The following is a 26881-nucleotide window of genomic DNA, read 5'->3' on the forward strand; positions in this document are numbered from 1 at the left end:
TATATTTTTACTTTCATAGTAGATTGCAGTTTTCCTTTAATGTTCCAGTTTCTGAATAATCTGTGACATTATGTGATCTTCAGTGAATCACTATAGGACTCAGCTTTAGCAAACACACAATGCTGACAAAAACCTCTCCCCCAAAATCAACTTTCTGACAATTCTTAGTAAGACATGAAAAACATCATTAGCTCATGCTGAGTGGGAGAGAGACATCTGTGCCTACTCCAACGCCAAGGACACATTGCCTGCAGTCTTTAAAAAATAAGTGCACTTTTAACACAGCCTAACCCATGTAAGTTAAATACCAATCCAAAAACACTACATCAATAAACTTTAACTTGCTTACTTCCTCCTCTTTCTTTATCCGAAGCCTAAGGTTTTTTATAACAATGCATATATGGCTTCACCAATTTATTCACAGTAGTAGGTGCACCAAGGAAAGTATCTCCAGGTTCACTTTCATTGCATGTATTGTTAACTAGTGACACCTTTTATAAGACATGTTGCTCTTTTTGTCAATGAGTCAAACAATTAGGAGGGAAGTAAAAATATATATTTTTTAAACCACAGTATTATGCTATGTTAACAAATACACATAAAAAGAAACACTTGAATTGCTTACATGATCATGGTTTAGACTCTCTTGGCAAAGATATCAAATCTGAAACATACAGTGAGCAATTTCTATTTTTAAATGACTACACTCATTTATCACAAAAACAATCAAGATTTCAGAATATAAATAGAAAATCCCTGTAATGTAGCTACCTCTGCACTACCTCTGCTCATTTAGAAACAGGAAAAATGTAATCATGTTTTCTTACTATTTCCACACTACCACAGGCTTCTACTCTGTGCAACATGTGGTCTCCTAGAATTCTCTCTATTCTGTAATTACAGGCACTGTTATCACCTACAATGAAATGGTCCTGCTTTGTAATTGAAGAAATGTAGGGCCCACTCACAACCTGGCGCATCAGAGAAAATGGAAGAGTAATGGCTGCGAGGAGTGCAAGGTATAGGAAAAATTAGGTCCTCTTTTATTGTCCCCCAGTCAAAAATGAGAATTTAACCATTGAAATGCAATGGTAGACCCCATTGCAAGGGTTCTTGGTTTTAATTTCTAGAGCTCAATCTAATTTGAGCCAATAATTTAATTATTTATGATACATAAATATATATGTATTTTTTCACTTGGATTTAAAAAGAAAATAGGTTATAATAGGTTATTAAGCTAAAGAAGTAGTCACTAGTAGTCATATTCAAATTGTATTTGCTTTCATTCTCTCACTGCCAGGGAATATCTTTGTAAGGCTTTGCACTAAAATCTTGACTATTTACCCTTCTCTGCTGTATGCAAATTGTAAGATTTACCAAAAATCTGTACTAAGGAATCTAGGGATGGTCTTTACTAACACTCCTCTTGAAAATGCTAGTTGACTGGCTATCATGCTAACCTAACCCATGGTAAGCAGAGCTCAGTAAGTCCAGCAACACGGATGCAGACCAAAAGCTCACTTGAACTTTTATTGCATGTCAGTTGCTCAAAGTTATTTAGACCAGAGAATCTGGCAGCTAGCACAAGGTGGTTTTCAATGGGAGCACTTACATTTCTCTCCGTACAATGTTGGTTTTAAAAAGAACCTGCATGAACAGAAGTCAGTCAGCCACCATTACTGATCATCTTTTAAAAAGCTAATTGCCTTGTTTCCTATTAGGTAAACCCATATGGAGAAAACCTGCTATTGTGGACCCCTTTATTCTGAAAATTCTGGTTGCCTGGATGCCATGCTGATTCAATGGCTTCTATGCCTATCACTAATCACCAATTCTAACCAGCATGCAGATCGGGTGTTCTGCATACCTATTACAGGCCGGAGTTTCAGAATTAGAAGTTTCCTTTAAATAAGGAAAGCCAAACATGAGGCAGCAAGAAAGCCCAGATAAAAATAATAAAAATAATGGAAATGTGTCAGCAGACATAAGTGACATAATTGTCCTTTACTTAAAACAAAATGCAATACTCCCTAAGTTGATGCAGTTTTCCACTGCCTGGATATATTCATATTACCAAATACAGAAGTTAATCGACAATGCTAAAAGTAACTTTAGAAACCTTTTATTCTATGTTATTTTTAATTTTTTCAAGTGATAGTTTTAGGTTAGCATGAAATTTAATGTCTTACAAACTGAACTAACAATTTTTCATACTTCCACAAAACAAGACTTTGTCCACAAAACAATGTATAATTTGTGATAATTTCCTTGCCTAAAATCCTCTACAATGCACATAAATTGGCATATAGACCTTTACAAAGCACTCCAATTTACAAAAAAGATGTTGAATTTCTAAACCAAAATGCCGGGAAGTAACATTACTTCATATTAAAATAAAGGCAATTCTGTGGCAAAGACAACCCTTGAGTCTTTCAAGAGTCTTCATAATGGAACATAATGCAAATGGTAGCAATAGATAGGAAACCAAACATACCAGAAAAAGTAAGAAACCAGATATGTCATTTATTATTGGACAGGTATTGCCAATGTTCAATGTTTTGCCAAATATTACCAAAACTGCATTGCTATTTGTAATGAGATGGCTGAGAATCACAAACACACTGATGCAGTTATCATGCTTTTCAAATTACTGTACCTATTATTGCCATGCTGCATGTAAAAACAAAACACAGGTTGGTTAGCTTAGAACATTTGTTTAAAGCAATAGCATACTGCACATTAAAGCAAAAGCATTTATTTATTTTGGGTTATTCATTTACACCGCGGTATCAATGGTTCCTTCATATAAACATCTGGTGATAACTGAAGGCAATGCTTGCCATGGTTATGACTTTATAATAACAATGTGAAATAAGATATAGCAAAAAAATCTCACCCGTCTAATATGCCTAAACTAATTAAAGATAATAGGCTATCATATAACTGGGGAAGAAGAGCCCAAGGCTTCTTTACTGGAATACAACTATATTCAAATACACCAGTACCAGTAATACAAATATATTTTTCTCTCAACATCTTTTATTACATGCAAGTTTACTACATTAATGAACTGTAATCTTCATCAATCCCTTATATTCTAAAGGTCTGTACATGATATCACTATCTGTATCCTTTACTTACACTAAAAGCTGTTCCACCAATATAGTTCCCAGTTTGGTAGTTATCTGAACCAGATCACCAAAACCTTGACCCAAACTGATGTCCTTCATAATATATAACCTAGTTCTAAACTTAACCCTTTAAGTAGATCCAATCCCTAAACATCATAACATTTAACATAATAATGTAATTTTAAAAGATGTTTACCATCTTTTTTAAAATATGAAGCCATCATTAATGAGTATGCCTGTTTTAGTATTAGATTAGGGAAAGATTAAATGCCAGTCAGGTTTTTACTCCTATATGCGTCTCAGTTAAAGGTCCAAGATATCTCCCCTATCTTTTTCACAATTGTTTCACTAGACAAACAGTGGAGACAAAAAGTCTAAAAGCCACACAAAGAAAATTGTTTTAATAGATATAAATGATTTTATACTAAAATATTATATTTAGTATATATAGAGATTATGTGGTCTGTGCACCTGTTGCATTTTTTCCCTAACTTGCTGATGAACACATTGACATCAGAAAAGCAATGTTACCCATTAGGGGCTTCATTTTATGGATTACTGCCGTTTAAACTTTGCCAAGTATTTTGTGACATGAACACTTTGGGTTACCCACATTGGGTGGCTGTCCAATAGATACTTACAACGTTTTTGGGAAACCGCCTGGAGACATGCTGTAACAATATCACAGTTTTTTTGCAGTTTGTGATGTAGTCTGTCCTTCTGCTTCAACTGGCGCAAGAGCTTGGCAGACTGAACCTCAATGCGACGTTTAAGTTCTCCTCTTATTGATTTCAGTTCACTGCAATCTGCAATAATTAAAATAAACTAGTCAGAACAAATAGGAATAATGCAACAAACTGGCCAACATAATTGGGCATTTAGGTGGTTCAGTGGTTAGCACTCTGGTCCTTGCAGTGATAGAACCCTGGTTCAAATATCAGCCAGGTAACTATCTGCATGGACTTTTGCATGTTCTCCCCATGTTTGTGTGGGCTTCCTCCAGGTACTCCTGTTTCCTCCCACATTCTATAAACATGCAGTTAATTGGCTTCCCCCCCAAAATGGACCTTAGACTGTATTAATGACATATGACTATGGTAAGGACATTAGATTGTGACCCCCCTTTGAGGGACAGGTAGTGAAATGACTATGGACGCTGAGTAATTTGTCGGCGCTATATAAATACTGTGTAATAATAATTTAGGTAAATTGTTACAAGTAGCAAACCTTAACTATACCTGTTCTAGACTATATATACACTTAACTATTACATATTCCTAACAAGGTAAAGTGTGTTTAACAAGCCACCCTGACCTAGATGCTTTTATTTGGAACTTGTATCTTCTCAAACACAGATCACAACAAAGACTCGAGTTTCAGTTAGTTTCTAACAACTTGGAAACATCTGCTGGTTGTTTAGAGATCTAGCAGGCTGGTAAGGTTTTAGTGCTAGGGAAAAAATGTTTCCTCAATGCTTACAGGTACAGATATGAATGAGGGATGATTTCTAATCTGCCTTATCAAAATGTATAAAAATAGCATGATTTGGTCATATGTTCATTTTATTGATTTACTTTAAAAATCCCCCCACCAGAAGATCTGAATTAGAATAACACAAAATCATAACAAATCAAAATACATTGCAGCAAAAGTTGTTTTTTTAATTTTTAGTCTATGGGCTATTTATTTTTGATCTCATTATTTTGGGTTAGAGTTCTGATTTAAATGGAAAAGAGGTCTTTTAAATCCAGACCAATTTTATCTTTTATTTAACAAAAAAATGTGTCATGCTCCAGAAGAAGATGCAACATATGGGCATGAGACACTAGTACATTTTATAAAGCTATTGTGAAGGATAAAGAAAACAAGGACACATCTCATGAACATCCTTTGTTGTGTTACCTTGATAGATGGTTGTGCATAATGTTGACTGAACATTTACTGAAACAGGAAATCTCTTGAGTAGGTTAAATAGCAAAAAAACAGCCTTCTCGCTTACGTATTGACACTGCCCTTGATCTTACTTCATCCTGCTCTGCTTTAATGAAACATGCAGTATTGCGACATAATAAAATGGTGGCACCTGCCACAGTACTTGAAAAAGCAAACAAAATTAAATAAACCCTTTACTGACTAGAAATACAGAACACAGCACAGAATACATTTCCCAGGTCTATTTAGGGGAGACTTAACTTTCCAATGCTGCAAGTTCGAGATGTTCCACATTCCAGGCAAAGTGTAGAGCCAGGGATCATGGTCTCTAGGAGCTTAGGAACTCTTATGGAGACCGTTAAGCAGCAAGAAATGAAACAGCCATCACTGAGTTACTTTATAGCATAGAGTTGAATGCTTTTATGTGAATCAAGAGGTTATATTTTTCACTGAACTGTCCAGTGTTTGAAAATTCTGTGGTTTTAGAAGGGAGGTAAGCAGCGCTAAAGGTGACAAAAGATGTGGTATAAAGGAGCTGCATGAATATATTTTTAACTCCATTATCATCTAGTGTATAGAGCACAATATAAACAATAGCAAGTAACAATACATTTCAACAGTTCATGGTATGGTATTTTTATACAAAATGAGGGAAAGATGTCTCCCTGGGAGGAGATCGATAAGGACTAGATTCCTGGAAGTAGATGTACGAGGCCTTGTGGATAAAGTTCCGTTAAGCAGCAAGTCTGTAAAGCAGTTTAATAACTCAAATGGGTGTCAAAGCTATGGCTTAAATATTAAAAAGTAAAAATTATGATAAATTATTGGCAGCATTAAATACAACGATAATGTTGAATATGATAATGATTAGTGCATCACAGGCTATATATTATAATGGGGCTACTGCTGTGGGACACAGTTCTATAATGGGGAGACAAATGTCAATTCACATACTACATACCTGCAGCATTCATACAATGGTCCTAGTCGCCAACCAGTGGTCCAGTCCTCAAGAAAATTTTAGTGGTACAAAAATTTGGACATTATTTGCAATTTTTGTGTTTTATTAATAAAACAAAAATGTTCTAATGAATTCCTATATTTCATGACAATTTTCTCCTTTATATTGCACTAAATTAATGAACTGTACTAGAGATGGAAAAACAAGAGCGGAACAGTGTGACGTCAGTGTAGTCTTAAGTTGTATAAGGCAACTGTTGCCAAGCTGTACGCTTCAGTATTGTTTCCACCTTTATACCAGTCACCCCACTCCACGAATACCGATTAGTATCTGATTGTTTTATTTTATTTGTTTATTTCTCAGATGCTCAGATGTTCTTTTAGGTAAGTATGACCTTAACTCTGTATTTTCTTTTAACTGTTATTTAATGGGATCAAACAGTTTGACTTTGATAAATTATTTCTTGTTTGCTCCTAGATTTCAATGAAATAAACCCATAATGAGAGAGAAAAAGCAAATTAATATTTTACAAATGCATTTATCTTTTTGAAAAAAAAAAAATCATATTATTGGTCCGTGGGATTCAAAATTATGAATTTAGTGGTCTTTAGGTTGGCAACTGCTCTTCATACGGTCTTCCAGTGAGAAAGCAATTCAACTATAGACAGAACACGGCGGTCTTATAAAAACACATCTTACACATTGTTCTTCTGCCCTAGGCAATGTCAATAAAGCTTGATGATGAGTCTGACACCATAAGAGCTTTAGATTTGGGGAGCACAATGAAGGCATTAGGTTTGTCTCCCGTGTTCTAAGCAGCAAATACAGACATCTCACATTGACCACATCCTGATACAAGCAGGACAAAGCAGTCCACCAACCTTACGTCCCTAATATGCTGATCTCACAGAAGAAGAGGGATTTAGAAGGCCAGAGATGACTACCCTGGATCAGAATGCAGGGGTTACAAAAGATGGAGATAGGATTATTTTAGCAATCACAGTATGCCCATTTACACTTCAGCCAACCACTTGGGTAGACGTGTTCCAAATCCAAAAGGAGTCTTTTCCCTGGGAAAATCTTGTAGTTAGCTACCCAGAGTTTCATTTACTTTTGTTACTTCTCCAAGTCTTCTTAGCTCAGGGGTTCATTTCTCAAGGAAGATAGCAGATGAACAGCAGTGGAATGCTGGAAAATATCGAACATACTGAATCTTTAAAGCTCCAACCTGCTCTTTATTGATGCAACACATATTTAAATAACATTTCACACGTTAGATAAATATAAAAAAAAAATAAGCTTTTTAGTGTTACCTATTTTGAGTTTCTCACTATTTTTGTTTAGGTCGCTAAATTTCCGTGATTAACTATTTCATCATGTCCATTGGAAGGAGCTTTAAAGAGTACAAAAGCAAAGAGATACAGGACTTTAACAGCAGTGAATATTGTAAAAATCATAAATCTTTAATTTCCTTAATTAAAAAGCAACAATTAAAATATACATGCCTCTTTCCCTATACCAAATGTCAAAAAGAGTCTAATTGACATTTTAACCTACATAGGCTAGATACATTGTACATTACATATGTTGAGATCATCCGACGCGTTTCGCAGACTGATGTCCGCTTCTTCAGGGATGTAATTGGTACAGCTAGTGGATGTATCAGCACAAAGGTTTTCACAATCACACATTTATACAGGAAGTAAAGAAGAGCATATTTAGTATACATAAAACTATACGGTGGCTCAGGGGTTAGCACTCTGGCCTTTGCAGCACTAGGTCCCAGGTTCGATTCCCAGCTAGGACATTATCTGCATGGAGTTTGCAGGTTCTCCCCGTGTCTGCGTGGGTTTCCTCCGGGTACTCCGGTTTCCTCCCACATCACAAAACATGCAGTTAGGTTAATTGGCTTCTCCCTAACAATTGACCTTAGACTACATTAATCACATATGACTATGGTAGGGAAATTAGATTGTGAGCTCCTTTGAGGGACAGTTAGTGACACAACTATGGACTTTGTACAGCGCTGCGTAATATGATGGCGCTATATAAATACTGTATAATAATAATAATAATAATATACCAACAATGGGGGTGTAAGAGGGCTTAGTGCTGAAAACAACCTAACAAGATATGGCATATATGGTATCTCCCGCTGTCATAGCTACAGGGAGTCTCAGGAAAATATTTTACCTTGACATCATATATATCAGTGGAAAAATCATCACCTCATCAGCTTCTAACAATTAAAATACAATACTTTCATTTAAATAGATACCTAGAGTATCTAAGTAATAAATAAACACAACATTCAATGTTCAAGCACCTGAAAGCATAATTCTACCAAAAAGTATTGAAATAGGATAGGATGTAATCTCTGAGCCCTGTTAAGGAGATCCTCGAACTACTTCCTCAGAACAATGTCACCGTTCTAGTAAGATTCAAATTAGACAATAACACTGCAAGCTCAGATTGGGAGACTAATGCTAAACAGTTGTTTCTGGGCTCTCTTTTGAGTGGCTTTCTCTTTAAGCCCTATTCTAGAGAACTCAGGCAAAAAATAACATATTCCACTTGTGTTGGTATAAAAGCTTTATGATGGAAAAGGCTGACCCAATGAAATAAAGCAATAAAACTGCTAATCCAGCACTGTATACATGTCAATTGCAGTCAGTCCCCTACAGTCCCTTGGCTCTGATGCCACTGCTGCAGACTTTTGTATCCTGAGCAAACCCTGCCTTACCTGGAGATTAGCTTTAAAGCAGAACTACACCCTGCTATACTCTCTTCGGCCATCTTCATTGGGTGGGTGGGAGTTACACAAACCTGGTAGCCACAGGGGCAGTCTGGATTGCTGGGTATCCCGACAACCAGAGATTTACACAGCAATCAGGTAGGTATGGATGCTTAATAAAGAATGGACAACAAATGTCCCTTTCTATAACAAAGCCCTGCCTAATCAAATATTTGTAAAGTGCGGCTTTTGATGCTTCCTGTGTCCTCATCAAGGAGATTTACCATCATATTCTGTTCCACCAACATCTGTCATACTTCAACACAGCCAATAATACCAAACTTGACAATGGTTTTTACCCTTACCCAATTTCACCCATACAAAAAAAGATCTGGATGGAGCAGGGTTATCATGTTCCCAGCTGCAATAGTATCAACACACACAAGAAGGACATTGCAAACAAATGACAATCTACAATCCTAGACATATGATACCTTCAAAAAGTGCCATATATGGTTTAATGACTATCAGATGAGATCTAAACTTTATCTGCCCAATTGTTACATATAAAAGGGATTCATTCATCAATAGCAATGACAAATTATTAGCAAGTATTCCCAATGACAGCAAGCTCAATTTCCAAGAGGTAAATGAGAAAATATTCTTTAGTTTCCATCTACCCTTATAACTTGTCTAGCTTGGGCAGTAGTGGGCTGCAGGACACTACTAAGAAGATATGTTGGGCTGGTAGCCCTAAATGGAGATATTTCACTATTTAGACACAAGAACATTTGGTGAGCATTTTATAGCTACTTTACCTCCCCCCTCCCTTCTTCAGAACTGAAGTCACACAGTTTGGCAAAGGGAAATCTTCCAGCATCAGGTTCCCTTGCAATTCTAAAATGTCATGTAACCAAATGCCATGAACAACAAAGGAAACAGATGCTGCAAGATTAAAAGGGAAAAAAAAAAAGTTATGAACACTAATAATTTACATCCATGCCAGTAATCACTAAGGCACTGTGTCATATGTTGCTTGACGCTTTTTTTTAGTGAAATATTATAATAGTATTTCCCTTTTGATTGTGTTTGCCCCCAGGCTAAAAGATTTCAGTATTCTGACTGTACATCTGAATCTGTAAATCATATTGGACAAGTACAAAGAGCACACAAAATCTTTGTAAATGACTAACATGCAATTACAAAATAGACATGACCTTCTAATCACCCAGCTAGACCCATGTCAATCAGATGTTGAGCTACAAAAGCAGCAGACATTCCAATTCAGGCAGCAGAAAGGGAAACATTAGTTTTGACAAGTTTAAAAAAAGAAACCCTTGACTGATCACTATTTTGTTCTGTAACCTCCTCTCCAGTCCTTAATATGCTCAGCCTAGTTCAGTGTAACAGCATGAGCTCAGCCAATTGATAGGCATACATCCTCGCAGTCAGACTGCGATCACAATCAATATTAACATTAAATAGTGAATAAATTCTATTTACTGTACTGGTGCAGTTTATAGAAATAACACATTAGGCCTATATTCAGGACTTGAAATAGTTAAAAAAATAAAGCCTGTAATTATTTCACAGTCTCATCTCCTCCTTAATTAAATTTTGCTGCTATAAAACAGGTAGGAGAGAGGAAAGTGCTGCAGTAATTAAAGCTTTCTGTGATCTGCACAGTACATTTCCTTGGGCGCTTGCCTACAGCTCGTTCTCCGCACAATCCAGACACGCCTCACCATGCAGGCCTATAACAATTCCTGACATTCTAAGCGATGACTTTCCATCCTCCTATTGGATGACAATGTCATCATTAGGAACCAGAGGTATAGAACAACTGCAGCCTGTACTTTCTCTGGATCAATGATTACATGAATATAGATGTGCATCAAACAGTTAGGGAAACTTTCTATGAACCGACTATGCAACCCATATGAATAAAAACATGCAAAACAAGCACAGATTTAAATCAATGTTTAAAGAGATAGTTTGCAGAGTACAGTAACCTACAGAAAACACTGATTCTTGTAGGCAGATTACATTGGTTCTCCCACATTGCTTGCTGTAATAAAAATTATACACCGAAAACACAAACTACACTGGCTTTTCGTTACCAAGGTCATTAAAAAAAAGCCTTGTTAGTTGCTCTGGGTGCACCCTGCATGTTATTCTTTGCCATAGATATTTAACAGAACAATATTAAAGACTACATGTGTCAGATTTCTTCCTTATATTAATAAACATTCCACAGCTCTTGTAGATGAATGTTAAGCAGAGCAGTGTTGTTATTGTAACAAGGGGAGTGCAGAGGTGTTACTATACCATCAATTGGGAAAAATTAAGGTGTAATGATTTTATCAAATCTAATGCCTTATATTTTGAAATCTTTGACCAGTGTATGGCCACTCTAACTAATTGGTTTGATAATTGTGGTATCCTTATCTATTGGGACCTGTAATAAACTGTGTATGTTATGTTGAATACATACAAAAAAATATATTTGTCCAAATAAATATTAAAAAGTCTAAGGAAATGTAGTGTAAATTATGTCAGGAGTCCGGAATAACTGATAAATATGTAACTGCAATACATATCTCTCTCATCATAAAATGCTAGTTGCATGGCACAAATACATACTAGATTCAATGCTTTAGGTCACTGACCTGGATGCAGAATGTTACTTTCAACTTTGCCTATTTGCATGCGGTTATTGAATCAGCATCAAACTATCACCCATTATTAGAAGAAGGTCAGCAATGCCAAGCCCAATAAATGTTTCACTTATGACAGGTTCACTGCAAGTATTTGTTTCTGAAATACCCTAGCCCAGGGGTGCCCAATCCATGGATCGCGATCTACCAGTAGATCGTAAAGGCAACGCAAACAGATCGCGGGGCCCTGTCTATAAAAATAAACTCTACCGCGCACAGGAGTTACTAAGTCTAAATACCATTCCACCATGACTGATGATCATTTGGAAGTCTATTTGAGGCTGGCTACCAGCAACTACTATGCAAACGTTGGCCGATTCCATCCAGTTTAAGACGTCATCGGAGTAAGGGAATGGCCAAAAATGTACAGAATTGTATTGTGCCATACATGTTCATGCTGTTATGCAAGGTAAAGAAAATATATTTTAAATAAATATAAAGTATACTCAGTATTATATATATATATATATATATATATATATATATTTAGCATTTTTATTGTTGGTAGATCATTTTAAAAGTAGCTTGCAAGCCAAAAAAGTGTGCGCACCCCTGCCCTAGCCCATGTGTGAACATGACTGAAAAGGTTATCCTTCTGGTCCAAAATGTTGTAAACATGTTTACAGACTAGACTGAATGCACTGTTGTCAGCAGTGATACCCCCAGGTATTAACAGTTTTCATTTTTATTGTACTAGTTATGTCCTGCAAAAGACATATCAAGGCAAATTCTTTGGTATGTGAAATTGTTTTTGTATATTTATTTATTAATGGTGTGTTTAGCTTTTTCAACAGTGAATATTATGAAAGTCACTCAAGATTCTCCATCTAAATATATACATTTGCCAAACCCTCAAATGGACAATATAAAAAATTGAGCAACTAGAGAGGGTTTTTTGGCAATATTCTGTATATTTTAAAACGTGAAAGTCAAAACACGTTTGTAGACAAAGCTCAACTGAACTGTAGATATGACAAAACATTAAACGTTACAATAAAAACAATTAAAGAGAGAGGTTCTCTCATTTCCCGTCGTGTTTTGGCGTAAGGCTTCCTCAGGGGATCATAGTGACTTTAGGTTAGAATCGGATGGGTAGAATTATGGTTTCTCAAGTGGGTTAAGAAGTGTTAAGAGTTTGGAGTTCCTAGATAAAGAAGAGGTCCACCAGGCAGCTTATTGGTTTATCTTTGTGTGTGCATGCTCAAGGCCCAGCCATTACATTGCCACTACCATGTGGCATAAATAGCCGGGAACTCATTCAAGCTCCTGGATTGAGCTATGAACACAGTTTGAACCACTGCTGCCCTGACTGCCATCCACTGGAAATCCCATAACCTTTACACAAAAATTAACCAATACAAGCTGCCTGGACCTCTTCTTTATCTAGGAACTCCAAATTCTTGGTGGGATCCTTTAAATGTGACTTACAAATCCAAAAACAGTACCTAAACGCAGCCGTAACTTATAAACATTGGCAAACTTGAGAACATTAACCTCCCACAGGTATAGATTTTCTGTTATCAACACAAAATAGCAATTACACAAAGAGAATGATTGTCTCCCCTTGCTACAAAGACATGGTCTGTATGTCTGGCAGCAATAATGAGGTTACAAGGTGCACTGGATTACATAGAAGGAATAAAACATGACAACCATTTCTGAAAGGAGTAAAAGACCCCAAAGTAGTATAGAAGACAAGATGATTTCAGAAGCGATGATGTACCAAAACAATGATAAATGAAACTGTGTGATATGCAGCAGCCCATGGCGATTCATCACATTCCTAGTATGGTGCAGTTAGAATAAAAGATCATTACTGATTTGTTGCTAAGGGTTACTGTACCTGCTTGTTGCTTTAATAATCAGGGATTATTACTTTTTATTTTTAACTATTTGAGTCAAGTATTTAATATTGTCTGTGAAGATTCACTTTCTCTTTGGTCACTGAAAAAAGGGAAAACCTTTTTTTGTTTTTGAGTAGTCACTGGAACACAAATATGGGCAAAATTGTCTAATAAGGACACCTCTTCTGATGATGGCTGTATAAGGGAGATTTCCTTCTCTTTGGATCAATTTCTAAACCCTACTATGTGTATAGACACACGTGTGCACGGTCTTACAGAAATGTACAATGTATGTGGAAGTGTGTACTGCAGTGTGACAACAACACAATTCAACCAATGTGTATTGTAATGTATCAACAGGGCACAGATGTGAATAATCTGTGCAATGCATTGGAAAAATGTGGCATGCGGGGTTCTAGGCTCATTGTGGCCCATCCAAACCGAACAGGCTTTATAACACAACACATGTAAAATATGAAAAAATGCATGCAGGTAATAAAGTCCTATGGGATATAAAGAAAAAATTGAAAAACATTTTTTTTTTACTTTTGGATAGCATAGGTAATGGGGTCAGAAAGTCAAGGTTTTCTTTGAAACCACGTATAGGGGGAGACATTCCCCACAGTAGCTTTGCAATTTCTGTTTTAGATACACCCAACCGTTTGTTTGGCCCTGTTGGTCACCATCTGGACAGACTATATAGCATTTAAAACGCAGACCATTACTGTGTGTCCCCCCTCAGGTACTTACATTTTATTACACCTGGTAACTTCACGTTATCATATTAAATCACAAACTAAAAATCTAAACCTACAAAAAGTTTTTATGGATTTGTTCTTTTAGTCATTTTACTATTTACATGTGCCCACAACAAATTATGGACACTACATTTGAGAGCCTTGTGAAGCATATGGCTGGAACATGGCTTAGTCACACTATTAATATGCTGTGCACTCACCTTTCTGCCTGAGAAACTGTATTTGATGTCTGCGGCTCTGGCGCTCGGACAACTCTTGCAGAAATCCACATTCAGGGTTACTTCTGCTCAGAAAGGCATCCGATCCCGATGCTTCTGTCGAGCTATCCACACTATCCTGATATTGCCATTGACCTGATCCAATTCTGCCACGGTATGTGTCGTAGAGTTCGGTCAGCAATCCATTTACTAAGGAAGAAGTGCGACTCCGTGCTTCCTGAGACCTGGCACTATCAGCACTGCCTCTGCCACTGGAATTCTCACTAGGCAGCACTTCATTTTCACAGTCCTCAGAGGGTGAAATTGGCCAGACCACTGGAAAAGTGTTAGGCCACAAATTCAAATTTTGAGGGAGGCCATACTCAGATGCATTGTTCATAAATGCATCATTGTCATCATCTATGCATAACTCCTCATACATGGCTTCATCCATGTTTCCACCTGTAGGCGACTGTGAAGACATGTTTCCAAATCCAGCAGTGTCACCCATAGTAAAATAAAGTGTAGTTAACCAATAAAGGCCCCACGGCATCCATAGCTGGTTCAGTCCCGGTCAGCTCTGTGCCAGCAGTTCCAACTTTGTGACATAGTAAGTGTTCCTGGATTGTACTATTCACATTCTAGGGAGTGGAGGCACTTTTCAGTTTTTTACATTCACTGCAATTTTCTTATTTGTTTTCCCTTTCCACCCCCTGCCTTGAAATAGTGCAAACCAGTTTAGTAAGTTTCTCTGCAACTTGTTCAACAGGTGAATAAGAAGTGTGACGTCTCCAGTCATTCCACCTGCAGCAGCTTGCAGGTATGCTTGTCAGATGGCCAGGTTTACTTATCAGGATGGGTGGGGTGAAAAGGATAAGAAAGACATGGACATTCACTATTACACCCAAAATGCAGTAAGGCTCAGAGAAAACACTGTCCAAGGAAATACTCCTTTTTCACATAAAATCCATCACATGAAATATCATGAAAGCAGGCAGACCTTTATATTGTGTTTTCAATGACATCTGGTATTTCCTGTGTTCATTCCAAGTTTGTAATATCCAGGTCCATATCCTGTTGTAAGAGCAGACATGAAAGCTTTTTACAGGGAGAACACACAACCTGCATGCAGCATGGACACACAAATATATATTTTACCTGTCCTGGATCACACTTGGAAGAGTCAGTCTAGCAGCTGTAGCTCAGACAACTCCTGCCTTGTCCAGGGCTCCTGTGTCTGCTGGTGTCACATGGAAACTGAGCACCCCACACATAACTTCAGCAGGGTGGAGCCAGGCTCTCATAGTAAGGGAAGTCCAGACAGCTGACACTTGGATTTGGGAATGATATACAAAGCTGCACAATATCACACACTCACTCCCTTTCAATATTTGCATTGTGGTTCTATGAGCTAGGATGTGAGGCTATGCAGAGCATTTATAAATATTTTGACAGATTCACCTGATCTCTAATATTAAAAAGCTTTAAAGAAAAAGCTATGGGACTCAGGATTAACTTGACTTTTTTAAAGCAAGTAAACTTTAACTGGATGCCATTTGGCCCTTTTAGCTTTTTTGTGTGTTCCTGTACTCGCTCCAGCATCAACTGCCTATTACGGCTATTGTTCCTTGATAACGATGGTGAACCATTCCTGTGTGCTCATAGACTCAGTGGGAATGAGGTGGGGGGCTACGTTGTACACTGACAATGCAGTTGGGGGATGGTTGACATTGATAACAGGATGAGCCTAAATAAAGACTTTTGTGGAAGGATCACCAGGTATTCTTTTATTAGCAGATGATCTTTGGCTATCTTGGGTGAAAATTACTCCTTGTGAATAATATTTGTCAGAACTACTAATATTAATACTAATAAACAGGATTTATATAGCTCCAACATATTACGCAGCGCTGTACACTAAATAGGGATTACAAATGACAGATACAGACAGTGATACGGGAGGAGAGGACCCTGCCCCAAAGAGCTTACAATCTAGGAGGTGGGGGAAGTAACACACAATAGGAGGGGAGATATGGAGTGGTGGAAGTAGTGACGGTTTCAAAAGACAAAATAAAATGGGTAGGCAAGTTTGAAAAAATGGATTTTGATTTACACATAGATGAAAACTAAAGTCATTGTTCTCTTTTTTTTTTTTTTTAGTTTGAATAAAGGGTTAGAATATAAGATACGTATTTATTACTCTCTGTGTCTTGGTAGAAAAGATTCCCTTTACTTCCCATTCTGCATCTAGAACAGGAAGTGTAGTGGATGTCAAACAGTGACAGTAATGCTGGGTCTCCTTTTTAAATAGCCGAGGAGTAGTTGTATGTTCACCAGACTAATTGTAATCCTGTTGGTGCAGTTCCTCCCTTTTAGACCTATGGAGTACAACATTTCTCCAGTTGTAAATTGCAATCTGATTTCCTGTCATTAGTAAGGCTGCTTATTTACTTTTCACTCCTTTTCCTTCCTTTTTCCTATGAACCATCTTCAGCATCATTATGAGGGACTTTGATTCCCCTACCCACAATACTTTGAAAATGGCTATTGGTATTATCATTTAATATAATCCATGGGAATGATATGCTATAACAAGTACTGCATGGAATGGTTTGACTCTAAGTCTGACGTGCTGAGCCTAAACAATTTAATCATTAGGTAGAAAGGTCCAAACAACTTAACCAAGTCTGTTATATTGTCTATTACACTGTTAGGCCTAAAAGGCTAAAAATTAAAAAAAAGGAAATGATTGCAACCTCCACATCTAAGGACGAATAAACTCCAATATATTTAATCTTTGGGCTTGGTCTTCAAAGAGCTTTAGGAAATCATCATGCTACTGCAATGTGCATTTCTCAGGTAATTGTGGATAGGAGAAGTTTTACTTCTTTTGCTGCATGTAAACTCAATACATTTTAAAAATATGAGGTTTATTTCCTCAGTAATGGTTGTGTCGAGTTATTGGACCTGTGACATTAAAAAAGATTTAGCACAGGAAATTTGTGAATGATTGAACCCACCAGTATCAGCTTAGTACTAAAATATCAGTTTTTGGTGGAGGGAACCTTTACCATTGTGTGATGTCCTCTGAAGACAGCAATAATATATACAGATTATTTTCCTCAAAGTCATACTGATTGTTTTGTTGGCCAGATGAGGAAATGAGATGAGTAACAATTAAGGTTTGTGCCCAGGTTTGTATGTAATAGTACACTGCAGGCTTTCAGAAGAATTAGCTGCATCCTATTCATTGAAGTTTAAAGCTGCAACATAAGACAGCGACTGCAAGTGGCAGCCATTGTTACAGCCATGGCATTTAAAAAATCTGAGCTCAATTCCGTTTTAATTAAAAAAATCCTATACTGCATATTCACAAGATACTGACTTTAAACAGAGCTTTACCCCCTAATATTTCAGGTTAGTTTAGCAAATGTTTTGGGAAGTCTTGATAGTATTCCGTAAGTCCCCCCAGTTTTTGTGTGAAGCAGATTTCAGATCATATAAGATGGTAATGTTACTATACTTTATGCTATCTATAAGCACCAGATCTAATTTCTGTCCCACATTCTGACTTTGCTGGACCACCACCAGGGAGACCTGTTGACACCCTACAATCCCTTCGTTGGATCATGATCCTGTGCTAATTTCTTGTTTATCATTTAGAAACACCTTCTATCTTCCTGGTTGCTTACCGATACTCTCTTGATTAGAGATAATTTAAAAGATCCAATTGCAGAATAAATATAGAAGAATATCTTCTTTGGTTAGTTTGTGTTCAAATGTCCTCTATACTTTAAAATGAGCATATGATTTTAGGGAAAAAAGAAGCTGACCGTCTTTTAGCTACCTAGGTTTTTAGGGATAATCTGTCATAGTGCAATCTTCATAAAACCGGGAAGCTACAAACTAAAACTAAAGCAGAAGTTCCATTTTAAACATTTTGGATCAGGCCGGGCACTATTACTGAAAGGGATAGGCAATGTCCTCTTTGTAGTAACACTGGGGAATGCATTTTTTGTTGAGTTAGATCTTACACTTTTTACTAATTTTTGGGTGGTGAATCCAGAAATGACCCCAGTTTTTTGCTATCACATTCAGATTTTACGATACAAGGTACTCTCCACTTTTGTAAAAAAAACATACAAATTTTACATACAATTAAAAAATAATGAAACAATAACTATGACATTTTTTTTTAAAGTAAAACATTTGAAAATTAATTGGGTAAGCGGTTAAGGTAAAAATTTACGCTTATAGCTTTGCCTGGAGTGTTCAGTGTTAGGACAATCCTGCCAGATGCTCCCAAAATAATCAGCCATCATATGTACATCCCATCTACCCTGATACCTTCCTTCCATGACCTTCAAATCTTGGTGGAATCGTTCACCTTGCTCTTCACTGACTGCAAGGTTTTCCGGGAAGATAGAAAGATGGCTATGCAAAAATGGCACCTTGATGCTCATATTGCAACCAAGCATTTTATAGCTCTCCAAGAGTTTCCGGACAAATTCTGTGTAATTTTTTGCTTGTGCGTCCTTGACAATGGCTTTGAATGATAACCAAGAATTCTTTTAGTCTTCTGACATTGTCCTGATAAAATGTTCATCTTTAATGAGCTACCAAATCTGTGGACCATCAAACACACCGGCCTTTATTTTTTCAGCTGACAGGCTAGGAAATGCCAACATGAGGTACTTTAAACAGTCTCCTTCAGTTGGCAAACTTTAAAAAACTGCTTCATCAGACCCAGTTTCATGTGCAGAGGCGGGAATATAATATTCTGTCAACAAGTGGCTCATGTAGAATGTTTGGATCACCTGGTTTTAGGGCAGATCTTGGAGGCCAATTCCTTTCCACCCAATGCCTCTCACGAGCTCTGCTGTCCCACATGCACAGATAACAGGGATACTTGGTGTATCCACGTTGCTGACCAAGAAAGAAGCATACCATTTTAAGGTCAACACAGATGACCCAATTGTGTTGGTGATATTGCAACAACTCAATGACTCTCTTTATGTCTGCATATTCTTCACAAAGAGAAAATGAATGGCCAATTGGGACTGACCCAAATATATTGTCATTGTGAGGGAGGACACACTTTAAGCTCTGCTTTGAGCTATCAATGAATAGTCGCCATTCATTCGAGTTATAGATCGGAATTCCCAATTCCTCCATTAAACCAGGTATGTTATGGTCATACACAAAGCCACTGTCAGTTCTAAAGTACTGCAGAAATGCAATTTCTCTTGTTTGAAAATACGATACCTTTGTTTTTCTCACGCAGTCTTGATGCTAGGAGTTCTGAAGCCTTCTTCGATGTGCCAAATCACTCAACTCATACTGATCAAATCCCTTACGAACAGAGTCCTCTTCAATTTCAAACTCTTCATCATTGTTATCACCTAGTTCATCACCATTATCATGTTCTTCAAGAGAGGGTAGTGTAACGAAAACCAGCACTGGGATTTCATCTGAATGAGCCACTAGCCGATGGTAGACTAGGATACTCTATGTTACATTTATTTTTTATTTTTATCCTGAAGTTTTCACTATACAAAAGTAACAGTCACTGAAATGATCTCACCAAACTATAGGTATACCAAATGGCATCTTATCACATGTTCCCTTCGTCCACATCCGTAAACCCTTCGACACATTTTTGTTTCGTTTGCACACCTTATGAGGGGGCCCAAGACTTATCTCAATCACCAAGTTTAACTTTGAAATATGCCAAATAGGCTTGCTCTACAAATGTGCTGATGTTCGCCCTTTGACTAAATGGTGAAACTGCCACAGATATAACAAAATGAATCAGGGCTGTTTAGGCACTTACGACAGGAAACAGCAGAGCCAGACATGATCTGAAAGAAAGGAAATACGTGTGTAAGTAGAAAAAAAAATTTGGCTTATTCACTACTTATTCACTTCTGACCACACTGTCTTGTGTTTAAATAAATTGCCTATACAAATCCACACTACAGTAATCACATAATATAAGCGGCAAAGAAACAACCTGACGTGATAGAAGAAAACGAATTGCACTTTCAGAACCAGCATACCTTTTTTAGTGAAAATAAGCTTAAAAATTGAAGTTGACAAAAATTTTGTTCAAAATTGTTCCCCAGTGTAATCATTCTTACCTGCCTGGATCACTCTGGTGAACTATCAAAAGAACTGAGCCACTGGTTGCCAGGATGCTCAGAAATCCCAGCCTACCCTGGACTTGCCAGAAGCAAATAAATTGTTGCACACCTGCGTCATCCCAACCTGGCCAATCAAGATAGCCAAAGATTCCAACTAGGAGGAGGAAAAGGAAGAAGGTGGCGACTGGATGGAGAAAGGTGAATATAGTGAGGTTTAGTTCCTTAATAATTTGAATTTAACTAATGCTGCAGTATGCACTTATTACAGATTTAAGCAACATTTCTATCTTAAAGGTGATAAAAACAAGGTGGGATTTATTACCCTCCGCCAGGTATTAAGAAGGTTCTTCATTTAATCCATCTGGCTTGTCTTTACTCTCAAAAAAATGCAACTTTTATTACTAGATGTAGAGAAAGCATTCAATTGTATTTCCTGGGGTGATACTTTTTATAATCCCAGGAAATAGAATTGAATGCTTTCTCCACATCAAGTGATAAAACTAGCATTTTTTGAGAGTAAAGATGAGCCAGATGGATTAAATGAAGAAGCTTCCTAATACCTGGTTTAGGGGAATAAATAGGCCTTCTGTTGTGTGAACTTTATGCTTTAGCTAGTGCATGATTCCTCTGTTGAAAATATACTCCTGAAGAAGAAGTCTTATAACTGTGAAACCTGTTAACTTAGAGGTGGACAATATTAATCATGCCAAGATGTATAACATAATATCATCATTCTGATGTAATGTTTGTAATAACATTGCAATGTTGTTGTTATACAATAAAATATGTTTTCAGTTTATATTTATAATATTTTATTGGAGTGAAAAACCCCTAAAAAACTTTTACAATTGTCTCTTTTAGGCATGGTCTATGTGAACGGTTTAAAAAAACGCATATAAACGTTCCTACCATGTTCATATGTGTTTTTATACACCTTTACAAGCGTTTTAAAGCTTAACTTTAAAACGCTAAAAAACTTTCATAAACGCCTATGATGTGTTTTATCGCAAAGTGCCACGATTTGCCACAATTTTGCATAAGCGTTTATAAAAGGTTTACTTTTAACCCTTTCAGGGAATGAGTACAGGGGTACATAAAACCCCTTACTCATTCCCTGAAAGGGTTAAAATATGTGTAAAAATGGATGAGGCTTTAATAATAAATTTTTTTATTAAATGTGTGTGTGTGTTTGTATAACAATATTTTTTTTTTTCAGGTTATCCCAATAACAGGATGATTCCTAGGGCCGCAATCATGACATGAGCGCAGCCATGGAACTCCTCCTGACACTGAGGGATTGCAGGGCACTAGGGGTTAAATGAGGACATGGCTCTCTATTCACCCCTAGTGCTCTGTGATTGGCTGAGGGTTTCCTTTTCTCAGCCATTCAGCACTAGACTTGAATAAAGAGACTTGTGCCCATTAATCTCCAGTGCTCTGAGATCGGCTGAGAAATAGGAAACCCTCATGACAGCTCAAGCATCATCAGGATTTCCCTTTCCTCAGCCAATCAGGGAGCAGAACAATCAGTGGAGCTCTGCTATGCTGACAGCTCTGCTCCTCTGATTGCTCCCGCAGCCCTAGAGGAACTGTGACATGTGTTTTGTATCTGTAGCACATACTACAGCTCTATTACCTGAGAAAAAATAACATTCAGTAATCAACAGAAATGGCAATCAAATTATTGTAAATAAATACGTGCACCATGAGTTATTTTTAAAACATTTATTAAAAAGCGAAAAGAAATTAAAATTACATGGGCTTTTATTTAATTCAAATTCCTAAATATTTTTTACATTTTACAGGTCAAAGTATTTTAAGTAGGTTTTGATGGGTCACTTGTTCTTAAATGTGCATTATTGTTGCCATTGTAAGGAGTCAAGCTTTTAGTATGGTAGAGAATGCAGATCCTGATCATCATTGTTGTAACCAGTAGATGGTGCTGTGCCCTCATGTATAGAGTGTAACAAACTTTACTATTAATAATTTGCTCCAGCATCTTTTGTCTGTCTGTTTATGCATGCAGAATGCTCCTCCTTCTGCTGTTTATTTAGAGGGGGTTCTCTGGATGTTTTCCGCTTTTTGGTTTATTGAAACAAACTGAGAGAGGCATTTGTCATCTATGCATGCAGGACACACTTCCCTCTACTGTTTACTTTGAGGGGGTCTCTGGATGTTCCTCGCTTCTTGGTTTATCCAGGAAAACTGAGTGACTTTTGTCTGTCTATGCACGCAGGGTGCTCCTCCATCTTCTAGTCCCTGTGAGGGGTTCTGGGCATTCTTTACTTCTGGGTTGTTATAAACAGCTGGACAGTGTCTTCCACTCATCTGGATGGAGTGATGTGGGGCAGCTGTTTTCCAGGCTTGCTGTCTTGCACTGAACCTCTGGATCTTGTCCTAAATACAATGGGAGAAATTTTGCCCTGCAGTGATATAGCAATGTTTAATAAACTGAAATTATTTTTCTCCCAGGCCAATCCTTAATGAAAGATACAAATAGCATTTCTTTGTACTTCAGGGTTTTTGGTCCCATCCTCTAAAGCTGAAACAGACAGAATACCCCCTTTCTTCATAACATAAAATGTTTTTATTATGTAAAAGAATATTCTATTCTGTAACTGGTGCCAGAATATTCAACCTGATTTCTATTTCTATTTTACTTTACTTCTTATAGCCACATGGGAGGTATGTTAGGATAATGCAGATCTGATTGCTTTATGGATCTATATTATAATATACACTATAAAATATATTCACAGTAAATGACTCTTTTACCACTACCCTCAATTCAAAGAACACTATTTTTCAGTTTCCTTAAAACTGTGTGAATTGAGCCTGATCCTTTTTTGAGGGAAAGTTCATTAACTTTGTAAAGTGCTGTGTAATACGTTGGAATTATATAAACATTGGATAATAATAATAATAATAATGTTATTTACCAACTAGCTTTAGAAACACAAACTTCCCATATGTTAGATCTGATTGTGAGCTCTTTACAGACTTTCCCTTTGTTGAAAATTACTATTTTAATTTTGGGGGTCATCAAACATAGTAACATCAATAAAGGTAAGTTTGTTTTGCTAGGAAGCAAAAACTTTATTTAATGAGGGAAATATATCTCTATATCAAGTATGGTTTACCTGATATAGATTGTGGGGACTCTCTCCTCCCTCATAATTTACATAATGGAATTGTCAATATGTTGTCAAATGAAACACTCACTTTTACTTGACAATATTAAAAGTGATTTATATCTTTCCTTTTATTCCGATCTATTGAATTGGATTCCATGGTGTAAGGTGTTTTGTATGTAAAGCCACATCCCAATTTCGAGTACCTCTACATTGTTAGGATTTTGAAGTGGCATAAAACATTACAAAAACAATTTTGTTAAAATTGTTTCATATTTTTATTTACAACACATGGATAAAATTTCGTAAAACATTTTATACATGATCAAATACACAAATTTACATAATATATAATGTGATTGCCCATAGGGACCCAAGGTAGCTCTTAAGCTTAACCTCTGACTCCTGTAGAACGCTTATCTCAACGCGTTTCACAGAAACAAGTCTACTTCTTCAGGAGTATAGAAAGTGCGTTTTCTATATGACAAAGAAAATAAGAATAAATCAATATGTACAAATTCAACAATTCCACTTTTCTTTTACAAATATCAAGTTCCAATAGATTTACCTTTTTTAAATTGTGTAATAATACCTCAGCCTTAAACATTCTTTTTTCCTAATAATAAAAGTGAGATAAAAGATGACAGATGTAAGACACATACCTTGGTATATCAGAATATTGGACATGTTTCTTGTTTCACTACCCAAATTAATTGGCAATGACAGGGACTAGTAGTAATTACAAACCTAATCATTCACAGATCAGAAAGCTTTATTTATGTAATAAACATATAAAACAAGAGGCTGCAACATTGAATAAATATAAATTCCTAAAGGCTGCAGACATGCAATAGGATATGGTAAGACTGCAGACATGGTATAGGAGTTCTTGGAAACCGAGCACATGCTATTGAGATTAGGGGTGCTCAGGACTAAAAAACTCTTGGAACAATTTCATTCAGAATAGTTAGGAAATCAAAGTCCAAATCGGAATTTATTTTTTTAAAAAGAGATTGAAATAGCCTAGATTTGTTTATAAAAATATTTTAGGTATAGACATATGTTATACTTGTTAATACCAGGTGTGTGTGGTTATGATGGGAGTTTGTCATTCTGCCTGCAGCTGTATATGCTCAGTTTTATGATGGTTGTGTACAGCGTGAGGTTTGTGTAGGAGAGTGAAGCTTTGAGGGCCCCTTGCACAGCTTCCTGTGTTGCCCATATTCTACTGGGGTTAGAAGTGGCTGTTAGGGGCAACACAGACACACGGATGTTTTATTCATTACTTTGCTCCACATGGGCTCAATGGTAAGCTAACAAAGTGTAAATACAGGTAGTCCCCGAGTTAAGGACAGCCGACATATGGACGCCTCCAGGATAAGAATGGGTCTTCCCTGCTTGCTGTGTGCAGGATGGAGGCTTAAGGCAGGGGTTTGCATGACTTGCAGAAGAAATCTTTTGTTAAACACAACTGAGGTTGTGGGTGATCTTAGGGGGTGAGCTCTTTCTGCAGCCTAATGTAACTCTTTAATGACCAAGACAAACTCTGCAGTTGTTTCTTTTTGCATATCAAAGCACAGCTTGCTCCAGAAGTTAATGAATGTCTAGACTCCATAAAGATTTTGTTTGTGACTAGCTCACAGTGAGGATTTTATACATTAACTGACACCACACTGGCTAATATTATGTTGAGACAAACATCTGTTCTAATTGCATTTATTAAAATAATGTACCTGTTCTAACTTACATACAAATTCAACTTAAGAACAAACCTACAGTCCCTATCTCGTATGTAACCCAGGGACTACCTGTAGTGTGACATCTACAAATTATACACAAATTATACACACCCAAAAGGTAGCACTGCAGACTTTCTGTTCATGAAAAAAATGACTCCATAGCAAGATAGAAGTTAGGATGGCAATCCTGGCCTGGGCAGAGCATGGCAGTTTACCAGGGGTCAGAAATCATACCCAAAGGTGCCCATAGGGGCTTTTTGCATCCTTGTCAATGAGCTCTGTCAGCATCTCCCCCATTTCCTAATTATCATTTATTTGCTAAAATAAAATGAATTACAGCTGATTTAAATCCTTTAATTGAAATTATGAAGGTGGTCTATGTAGTTTAATGTTGTAAATTAAAAAAAATCTATTCATCAGTTATAAACCCTTCTTCATATTTCAGAGTCTCCCATCCTGGACATTACCCAGATAGATTTTCACTCTAAAAAGACATTTTTTTTTTACTCCCCATGCTTTTTCTTTCTTGTTTTCAGCTAGGTGAGAATAATATAAGCAGCGTACAGGTGGTCCTGGCGCTGGTTGTGTTCCACCCCTTAGGTCAGCAGTCGCCAACCGGTGGTCTGCGGAGAAAATTTTGGTGGTCTGCGGCTCTGGCGGGCGCCCCACCGAGCGGAGTCAGGAAAAGGACCCCGCTGGCAGGGCGCACCGGCCAGAGCCGCTGACCATGTCCCCCGAACAAATCCCAGGTTCAAGGAACTGGACTAGAGACACAACCCGCCCACTCTCCTATCCCAGGCTCGGATCTGCGATGGGTGAGTGGGCAAGGTTCTGGCATCATGACGTCACTATCGGGGAGGTTTCTTCCCTTTGAGTGGCACCCGGCTCCCCGCCCATGCGTGGTTCAGAGCTGGTAATTTTAGTGGTCTGCAGGGGCGGAAAAGGTTGGCGACCACTGGTTTAGGTGACTGGACATATGACTCCTGCTATTGTCATTAGAGCTTCTTAGTCCTGACACAGAACAGAGCCAGTCCATGGACAAATGTGTTACTATGCATTGGGTTTAGCAGTCCATTCATATACATACACAGAAATGTAGTGCACGCTGCGCTTTTTTTATGTGCAGGACATAACAGCCATGCTATTGCCATGTGTTTACAAAAGTATATTTCATAGCACTTTAACTTTTTCTTTTTTAATGTAGGTAGAAGCTCCTCTTCAAGAAGTAGCTGGGATTATTCTGGTCATAGTGACAATTCAGGGGAAGTTATGAGCTGTAATAAATCGCCTGTTAAGCATATTCCTGTTGTGTGACTACACAGATAAATATTCCCATCAGCCTCTCTGCCTCTGACTACAGCCGAGTGAGGAAGCAGAAAGGGAGCTCAGACACGCCCCCTAGCGGCGACGCACCGCCATCTAGCGATGAGACACGCCTCTAGTGTCACTGCACGTCTTCTAACGGTGAGACACGCCTCCCTTATTGGTAAGACACGCCTTCTAGTAACGACGCACGTCTTCTATTGGTGAGACACGCCCCCGTGTTAGCTGCCGCCTCCCCTCTCCCTCCCTTCCTGTTATTCTCAGGCATGTG

General features: G+C 37.5%; 1 protein-coding gene across 2 annotated transcripts in view; it reads right to left on the reverse strand.

The window, feature by feature from the left end:
• TBC1D30 (TBC1 domain family member 30) overlaps window positions 1–15520 on the reverse strand; it is a 36177-nt gene extending 20657 nt beyond the window's left edge. For both annotated transcript variants that reach the window (XM_072401303.1, XM_072401302.1), the window contains exons 1-3: window positions 15433–15520; window positions 14278–15348; window positions 3773–3937 (exon numbers count right to left, since the gene is read on the reverse strand). In XM_072401303.1, coding sequence (XP_072257404.1) covers window positions 3773–3937; window positions 14278–14827 — 715 coding nt within the window. In that variant the 5' untranslated portion in view covers window positions 14828–15348; window positions 15433–15520. The remainder of the gene's footprint in view (window positions 1–3772; window positions 3938–14277; window positions 15349–15432) is intronic.
• Between the last annotated feature and the right edge of the window lie 11361 nt (window positions 15521–26881).

This window comes from Pyxicephalus adspersus, chromosome 2, assembly GCF_032062135.1.
Source record: "Pyxicephalus adspersus chromosome 2, UCB_Pads_2.0, whole genome shotgun sequence".
NCBI lineage: Eukaryota > Metazoa > Chordata > Amphibia > Anura > Pyxicephalidae > Pyxicephalus > Pyxicephalus adspersus.